Source organism: Perkinsus marinus (assembly GCF_000006405.1).
Source record: "Perkinsus marinus ATCC 50983 genomic scaffold scf_1104296970892, whole genome shotgun sequence".
Lineage (NCBI taxonomy): Eukaryota > Perkinsozoa > Perkinsida > Perkinsidae > Perkinsus > Perkinsus marinus.
Genome location: NW_003202271.1, coordinates 1 through 8,531, shown reverse-complemented (window position 1 = coordinate 8,531; position 8,531 = coordinate 1). Strand labels below are relative to the sequence as shown.

At 47.4% G+C, this 8,531-nt stretch overlaps 4 protein-coding genes across 4 annotated transcripts in view; 3 read left to right on the top strand and 1 right to left on the bottom strand.

Moving 5' to 3' along the window:
• The window catches only part of Pmar_PMAR021880 (hypothetical protein), a gene marked incomplete at both ends in the record, with an annotated part of 1,045 nt that extends 263 nt beyond the window's left edge, over window positions 1-782 (top strand). Inside the window, 4 exons of the mRNA XM_002767183.1 lie at window positions 21-104; window positions 159-290; window positions 333-552; window positions 596-782. Coding sequence (XP_002767229.1) covers window positions 21-104; window positions 159-290; window positions 333-552; window positions 596-782 — 623 coding nt within the window. The remainder of the gene's footprint in view (window positions 1-20; window positions 105-158; window positions 291-332; window positions 553-595) is intronic.
• A 1,726-nt stretch (window positions 783-2,508) lies between these two features.
• Pmar_PMAR021879 (thermitase, putative) lies at window positions 2,509-3,516 on the top strand (the record flags this gene model as incomplete). The annotated part of the gene is made up of 1 exon (XM_002767182.1): window positions 2,509-3,516. One exon carries the CDS (start codon window positions 2,509-2,511, stop codon window positions 3,514-3,516), a length of 1,008 nt encoding a protein of 335 aa, XP_002767228.1.
• A 1,766-nt stretch (window positions 3,517-5,282) lies between these two features.
• Pmar_PMAR021878 (40S ribosomal protein S4, X isoform, putative) lies at window positions 5,283-6,601 on the bottom strand. The gene is made up of 4 exons (XM_002767181.1): window positions 6,351-6,601; window positions 6,233-6,306; window positions 5,822-6,043; window positions 5,283-5,620 (listed from the first exon to the last, which is right to left on the bottom strand). Exons 1-4 carry the CDS (start codon window positions 6,573-6,575, stop codon window positions 5,335-5,337), a joined length of 807 nt encoding a protein of 268 aa, XP_002767227.1. The 5' UTR covers window positions 6,576-6,601; the 3' UTR covers window positions 5,283-5,334.
• Window positions 6,602-7,170: 569 nt separating this feature from the next.
• On the top strand, window positions 7,171-7,438 carry Pmar_PMAR021877 (hypothetical protein; the record flags this gene model as incomplete). Its single annotated transcript, XM_002767180.1, has 2 exons — window positions 7,171-7,309; window positions 7,359-7,438. The coding sequence occupies 2 exons, from the start codon at window positions 7,171-7,173 to the stop codon at window positions 7,436-7,438; spliced, it is 219 nt and encodes a 72-aa protein (XP_002767226.1).
• Window positions 7,439-8,531: the final 1,093 nt, after the last annotated feature.

Below are 8,531 nucleotides of genomic sequence, written 5' to 3'. Positions count from 1 at the left end.
TATGCGAGCTGTTATTACAGCGGGGGAAAACCTCGACTTGGTTGACGCAGCTACGGCCACTTCAATATTAGTGAGACTGACGACTTCAACGGTGATAGATGGAGGTATGCTGATCTTCATCTATTCGAATGGCTCGATCTCGTTCTTGTTGTTTTCAGAGAAATGCAGTCCCATCATGCTTCCGAGTAGATTTTGTGACCCTGTAGGAGAGTCTATCGTCAACTGTATTCTCCGGAGTGCTACTACTGGTCGTCATTTGTCTACCAGAGACCTCGACCGGGCCAGTCAGTGTAGGGTCCATCCCCTGAGGTTTTCATGAGCCGCTTTGTTAGGTTTGTCTGGGCTAGCCCGGCTGCAGCTTAGGCCCGCTGATACCGAAGCACTCGAGCGCTGTCTGGCCCACGCGATAACCAACTCGATGTCGTCAAAGAATGTTCCGTTTTTACTTAGCATTTTTCACAGTATGTGGAAACTCGACTTGAAGAAAGCTGCATTGTGTATCAGTGAAAGCATCATGAAGGCTTTCTGTGAGGTGGATGCCGTTCGCGCTGTGTAAGCGATCTCCTGAGTGCCTCCCGGGCATGATTCGTGTCAGATATTGCGCGGCTTGCTCGAGCGTGCCTCCAGCCCGTAGTTTCCTCCCATTGGCGTTGCTGCCTACGAAGTTGACTGCAGTAGAGTCGTCCCAGTTGATAACAGCTTTATCGGTTATGCATCTCGACTGCCTTCGAATGAGTGATACACTGAGCCTCGATGAGCTCAGGGCCTCTCTCGCTTTGTAAGCAATCATTTCGGGCAAGATGCTCTGCTATCGCTCTACCTTGGAAACTTGCCTGAAGGCCCGCACTGTCTTTTCCCGTCAGACTCTCGACGGCCGACCGACGGAGGCACCCTCAAGTTTCACAACATGATGACTTTCGCAACGAGATATGCGAGGTTTTGGAGGTATTATCAACTCCATGTATAGTAGATCCGAAACTATTTTGGACATGATTGTTTCTGCATGAACGTTTCCAGCATTAAGATGGCATTTTGAGTTAAACTAACATACATATGAGTTGAACGCTGACAATACGGGACAATGGGGGCATTCTGGGTGCGATGCACGACCCTGGTCCAAGGGTCCCGGCGATGCATGTGATGGCTGACCTGTGATCATGATTGTGGTTATGATGTGGTTTTAATGCGAATCATGAGTGTAGACCATGATGATGACGATTTTATGAGTTCTGACCGTTGCACTGAATGTCACAAGTAGTAAAAGAGAAAAGAAATCAAAGAAAGCGCTGAGGGGAGGGAATCCGTGAGACAAGTTGTGGCACCCAGTGCCGTTGACTGGGCAGACGCACCCTTTGGATGAGTCGAAAACCGCCTCCATTGGAGGCGGTTTTCGCGAGCCACGCGGCTCGAACGAAAACCACAATATGAGGTTCAATTCAACCGCACAAGTGTAGAATCCGTTACGAGAATTGTTCAATTCAAAATTCTCGAGAATATTCAGTAACGATGTATCACACTATGTCAATGGAGTGTGTTTGTGTAGCATATTATCGTCCGTATATGACTGCCCATATATTACCACCTCCTCTTACATCATTTTCCACATTGCAATTTGCAAACACGATCAGTATGAACTGAGCAACACCAATAGAGTTATAACCCTTGAAGCATATATCGAACACAGGCCATATACAACATTCCACGGTGAAGCGTTGGAGTCTCCAACATGAGATATATACTCTAGGTAAATGAAGCTTGTGCAACCAGAGACACCAGTTGAATACAAAAATCTAGTTCATTACACCAGAGCGTGAGTTCCGAACTCAGAGTTCGCATATACCATGGATCACGTCATGCTCGTGCATCACTGACAGTAATTTACTGTACTACTAATAGGCGAAGATCTCAGAACCCGATTCATCGAATCAATCTCTTATCTCCCGTAAAACTGCTCTGACGATACTCTTGTGCGCGCCATACACAGTGTGTATTACACACGCATCAACTTGGGGATTCGAACATTTTAGGACCAATCTCTGGTCACAGGATTTCAGTTCCAACCATACTTGAGAGGGCAGTGCCCTCGGGGCACCCGTTACCACGGATAATCAGCCAATTCCCACGCGCTCGTTTGAATTCAGCTTTTTCATTTGCAGCCCTATTCAGTAGGCAGATCGCACCTGCGTGATTTCGTAGAAGGTTTAGGCGCGCTCTCTCAGGCTCTCTCAGGGGCCCCAACCCCTGGCGCGCACTGATGTCATCATGGCATATGTCGAAGCTTTGGGCAAAGCATGTTCCCAATACCTAGAGAACCTACTTCAATTTGAAAAATTTCCTCCACTGCACATTTCGCCTCGGACGACCGTCACGCCATTGCATCGAATTTCAACAGTGGGGATTGAACCCAAGGCCTTGAGATAGACCCGCACAAAACGAGTAGTTTTCACGTATACGGCAGTGAACTGGAGCACAGCCTACAACCCATTCACGTGATTTGAATAAAAATTGATGACGGCATTCTGCTTCTTCTCGTACGTTCTCCCCTACGTCACAGCTCGGGTGGTCGGCAATGACCATTTCAGTGGATTTGGTCCTGGGAACGGCGATCCAAACGACGAATTCTATCCCGAGCAGAAGGCTTATCTTGAGGCCATCTCAGTACCGGAGGCATGGAGCATCTTGGCAACTGCTCCCAAGAGAACACCCGTGACCATCGCAGTTATTGACGACGGAATCGAGGCCGATCATCCCGACTTGAAAGGCAGGGTCATCGAGGGCTACAATGTTATTGATAAGAATACTGATACCCATCCTCGAGGACCGCATGGAACCATGATGACTGGCATTCTCGGTGCTATCACAAATAACAAGATCGGTATTGCAGGTGTCGTGGACGGTGTGCGTGTGCTACCTATATTTACGGGTGAAAAGGCAGAGGGAGCCACGGATCTTGACGCTTTCCAATACCTTATCGATGAAAGAAAGGATGTGAAAGTGATCCTGTATACCGCTACGTACAAACTAGCCTATCCCCCTTTGCTGAGGAAGATCCTGGAAGCAGTGATAGCTGGGATGCTCGTTGTTGTGTCGGCAGGGAATAATCACGTTGATATGGACGTGACCAAAGAATTTCCTTGTACTCTCAGTGGCCAGCATCGTGATGGAGTCATTTGCGTGGCAGCGACAAATGATACCAAAATGCAGCTCGACGACGAAAGCAATTTTGGTTCGACTGTTGACATCGCCACTCCAGGTTACAGACTACTTGCAACCTCAACTGGTGGAACATATAAACTTGTTACAGGGACCTCGGCTGCCGCCGCCATTGCAGCAGGTGTGGCTGGAATGCTGTACAGCCTTGAACCTTCTCAGAAGGCTGAACTGACCCCTAATTACATCAAAACGATCATCAAGGAAACAGCTACACCAGGTGTGAAGGACAATAAAGGGAAGAAGACTTTATCCTTCGGTCGTCTGGATGCTGTGGCAGCGGTTCGTAAACTACTTCAGCAGTAGGAGATTCAATTTCCTTTATCGTGGTCTCGAATCATCAAGATGATAGAGTCAGCTCAGACTGAGATTCTCAGTATCTTGACCGTCTTTTTCTCAGCGGACGGTTTATCGATTCAGCTAGTATTTTTTTGATATGAATGCAGATCTCAAGATTTTTGCTTTTCCCTCCCTTTGCCTATCTTCTATCGTCGGTATGAGTTGTGCGGCCAGTGATGCTGGCCAGTATCACTGTAGTGCTGAATCTAGCTGTGGCATTCCTCATCTCCACTCCTCGCTTCAGCGCTTCGCTCAGACCTCAATGATGCCCCGCTCAGCTCCGCCAATAGTGGGCACTTGACTGTCGGTGACAGCCTCTCTCACTATTGTTTCATGCGACCTTTCAACTCTTCTATTTCTACTCTGTCCACACAATCCTCCGGGTCGAAATTCGTCGTCCGCGTTATAAATCTGCATACGGGTTTCAGATGTGTGGATAAATGATATTCACGGAGACTCCACGAAAGCAGATCTCAAAGGTTTGATTGATTGCCGGGGTTGATCGGTGAGTGCCACCCACCTGTAAAGGTACGACGGTCGGACCTTTAATACGAATCATGAGTGTAGACCATGATGATGACGACCTTTGTCGGACTCCGACCCCCAAGGTCGCCGTTGAGAGCATCAGCTTCGGTACGAGCGAGATCAAATGTTAACGATATAGACTTTTCGGGTCTCGCAGATGATGCTTGTGGTCGTCACTCTATTGGAAGAGCCAGTGTTTCATGGACGTACACAGCTACCTCAATTATGGTAGCGGAGGTATCCTCAGTTTGCTCTATCATCTGCCTGAGCACTAGTCTGTGTGCTCAATGAACTTCCCTCTTGGAGTAAGATACATCGGTGGTAGTCTGACTAAGCCGGGCGTTGGACTTTAAACTCACACACACCCACCTATCAACCTCTCCGACCCTAACGGCACTCAACTAGATCGAAGTGTTATCAACTAATTCAAAGTTTGGAATCGGCCGTGAAATTACATGTGAATTTATCCGGAACTCCGAACCCTATGCGCACGTGCGAGACGACACGTGTTGATCCTAGCAGGTCGAAGGAGTCGGCTCGAGTGAAACACTTGATTGTGTTGAGTGATCCTCGTAGTGGAATAACAGGAACGGAGCACTCGAGTATCAATTCTGGTGGTGATGGTTCCCCTCACGGAAGGAGAGTTCATGTGGCTAATGGACTACCACTGTCCATACCTCTGCAGGCTGGGACTTCCGTAGTGGTACTCCCCTCAACATGCAATGATGTTTCTGTATCCGCCCGCCCCGAAAGTACTTACTGCAGCGGGGAGGAACGGTTCGAATTTTCACTAACGGTGATTAACATTATTCGTTTCCCGATTATTGAGTTAGAAGTCTTGACTCGTCAAAACCAAGCGTTCGAGAGGTGCTTCATTTGGAGGGAATGACACAATCTCTCGGCTCTTGTATTGTTCCATAGTTTGATGGAAAAGGTGGACATCTCAATTTCTCATCTTGTTCAATCCGCATCTGACTATGGTGTTCGGAAAGCGACACGAATTATAACTTTTTAATGAACTCGATAAAGATCGAAGACGTCAAAATCTGTCCATCTTTCATACGAGACCACGAACACAAAGTTCACGGCTGAACCGTATTGCAGACACCATCAGTTTAGCAGTATTATGGAATGAACCCTCCACAATGAGAAGGGGTCAAAACGAGTATACTGCGGGCAAAATTGACTAACACAAACATTCTAATTTTGAGTCTCGAAAGCTGTTTTCCCGCTAAACGAGTAACAATGACTTCGCGATGTTTACTTCCTAGTCTGCTGGCCGGCAATACGGTTCTTCTTCATGCGCAAGTGACGGTCTTCAACAGTGGAGAGCTGGACACCATCACCCTTAGGAAGGGACACCCAAGGCTTGCCCTCATGACCAATGACGAAGACGTTGGAGAGACGGGTGGCGAAGTTGTTACCAGCGGCATCACGGACGTGAATGATCTCGAAGTTGCCGGGGTGACGCTCACGGTGGGTGATAACACCAACACGACCAATGTTATTACCACCGGTCATCATGACGGTGGCGCCGATCTCGAACCTGATGGGCAATGATTATGACAAAGTTGCAAGGAAAATGAGCGGAGCGAAGCATGATGAGATGAGGGAGAATTTCGTCAGACCATCTGCTGGATAGTCCGCACGTTATAGGACTTGGTAAAGCAGTGTTGTACAATTTACGCAATCATCATTCGAAATCTCGCTCATGCCACCGGCCCGTCAAGTAGGAGGCGACACTTACTTGAGGAAGTCGAGAACCTTGCCGGTCTGGATGTCAATACGAACCGAGTCGTTCTCCTTGATCTCGGGATCGGGGTAACGAATGGTACGACCATCGTGAGTGTTGGCGTACGGGACACCCTTGGAGCCCATGTAGACCTTCTTAACCCTGCAGAGCTTATAGGCGGCCTCGTCGGGATGAATCTTATGGATGGCGAAACGACCCTTGGTATCGAACAACAATCTGAAAAGGAAGACAGTCCTTAGAGCAAGAAGAAAGCTATGCGTGGGATGGTCCAATGGTGGTAACAGTACCTTCTGGCTAGTCCCCTAGCCAAATACCCGGACCTATCCCTTGCTCAACAGTGGGCCGTATGAAGCACAGAGATGCTTCATAGGGTCTTGTTGGCAAATATTGTCTCGTAGGCAGCACCTGAAGTTCTCCTTGGTCTTTTCGATGGTGATAACATCCATGAAACCAGCGGGGTAGGACATGTCAGTGCGAACCTGAGAAACCACAGTAGAACACTTCATAAGGGAACAAGACGTACCTTGCCGTCAACCTTGATGAGCCTCTGCATGACGATCATCTTGACCTCGTTGTAAGTAAGGGCGTACTTCAGACGGTTGCGAAGGAGCACGATGAGAGGCATGCACTCACGCAGCTTGTGAGGACCAGTAGAGGGTCTGGGGGCCCACACGCCGGCGAGCTTGTCGAGCAGCCAGTGCTTGGGGGCGAAGACGCGCTTCAAATGCTTCTTAGGACCGCGAGCCATGTTGTCTAGAACGGGAAAGACCTTTCGGAAAGACGACTTGTGGGAAGAGCGAAGAAAAATCGATCGATTATACCACGATTAGCTACGTTGAGGAAATTCAAGAAATGCAAGATTACGCAAGATCGCGTCCAGATCACTGGGCCTCTTTCACTAACCCCTTGTGATTGACGAATCTTACGGTTAGGAACCTAGCATAGCAAACTTAGAAAACTGTAAGTACGTTTCACTAGTCCCTCAGCCTTGAGTGTAAGGGAACCAACCTCAAGAATGAGCTCAAGTGAGATCTTAGGTTAGAACTGAGCAAGTTCTCGTAAACTGACGGGTAACTTGAGAAGTTGTGCGTAAATTTGAACCAAAATCAAACCTGAAAAGAAGCACAAGTCGAGAAAGATGGATCATTAGAGTTTCACCCGTTTTACAACCTTGTAACTGATAATGTTGTTATCTTTCTGTTGGCCACTAAATTGTGTGTGCGGAGCCATCTCGGCCTAGCTAGCTTGAGTTTCCCACATTGCAGCCGTTTTGTGGGGACTCAATGTGAGTAGATTCAATAGTATTCAGCTGGCTCAAGACTTATTATATTTTTCGTCGTAAAATGGACGACAGTATGACAGCTGGCGAGCTCCGACGCCGTTACGGTCCCGGAGGCTCTGCGCCTGATTCCGATCTAACTGCCAGCCAACTTCGAGCCAGACATAACATTCACAATAATTCCTTCAAAAATGACGGGAATGGTGAGAATACTTCATTTCGTAATGGTATTTTACATCTTGTGTCAATCAGGTATGAGTCCAACGGTCATCGTTGCTCTCATCGTCCTCATAGTTGCTGCTGTAGGAGCGATGATGAAATTCTCGTCTTGACTGTTTTATGTGAAATGTAACATTTTTTGATAACCAGTTGTGTTGCGCTCGTCCAGTGGTGTGTTCCAACCTAAGCTGTAGTAGTGCTGTTGCAAATTCCATCTAGTGATAGTCTATTATTCCCAGCACTTTTTATCAGCTTGAGCAGTCCATTATCTACCTGAGATGTGATGCAGTGTGTGAAGTTGAAGTACCAGATTTATTGAGATTCTTCTCGCTACTGTCAGTATCACGTATGTGATCGAAGTAGCCATACAGTATTGGAGTAGGAATATATGTTCGCTTCCCTCAGCCGAGCTCAGGAGCTTCCTATACAGTGTTGGAGGAATATACGTTTGCTTTCCTCAGCTGAGCTCAGGAGTTCCCTATACAGTGTTGGAGGAATATACGTTTGCTTTCCTCAACTGAGCTCAGGAGTTCCCTATACAGTGTTGGAGGAATATACGTTTGCTTTCCTCAACTGAGCTCAGGAGTTCCCTATACAGTGTTGGAGGAATATACGTTTGCTTTCCTCAACTGAGCTCAGGAGTTCCCTATACAGTGTTGGAGGAATATACATTTGCTTTCCTCAACTGAGCTCAGGAGTTCCCTATACAGTGTTGGAGGAATATACGTTTGCTTTCCTCAGCTGAGCTCAGGAGTTTCCTGTACAGTGTTGGAGGAATATATGTTTGCTTTCCTCAGCTAAGCTCAGGAATTCCCTATACAGTGTTGGAGGAATATACGTTTGCTTTCCTCAGCTGAACTCAGGAGTTTTCTATACAGTGTTGGAGAAATATATGTAATCGCTTTCCTCAGCTGAGCTCAGGAGTTTTCTATACAGTGTTGGAGGAATATATGTAATCGCTTTCCTCAGCTAAGCTCAGGAGTTTCCTATAGTGTTGGGGGAATATATGTTTGCTTCCTCAGTGAGGAAGCAATTTGCCTCCTCACTCGAACTTGCGAGTTTCCGTACTAGCTATGGGAGAACTCCCATGCGAATCCGCGTAGAAGTGTACATAAGAACAACAAAAACTTCCCGAGGCTTCCATACTATCACCAACATACGTAGTTAACCATGTAAATGCCTCCTCACGCTGTAGCTATCGGATGA

Bases quoted from the DNA above. Each gene is read 5' to 3' on its own strand.
- Pmar_PMAR021878 (XM_002767181.1), bottom strand. From the start codon at position 6,575: ATGGCTCGCGGTCCTAAGAAGCATTTGAAGCGCGTCTTCGCCCCCAAG. The intron at 6,307-6,350 runs GTACGTCTTGTT...GTGGTTTCTCAG, and splicing joins TCATCAAGGTTGACGGCAAG to GTTCGCACTGACATGTCCTA. The intron at 5,621-5,821 runs GTAAGTGTCGCC...ATTGCCCATCAG, and splicing joins AAGGTTCTCGACTTCCTCAA to GTTCGAGATCGGCGCCACCG.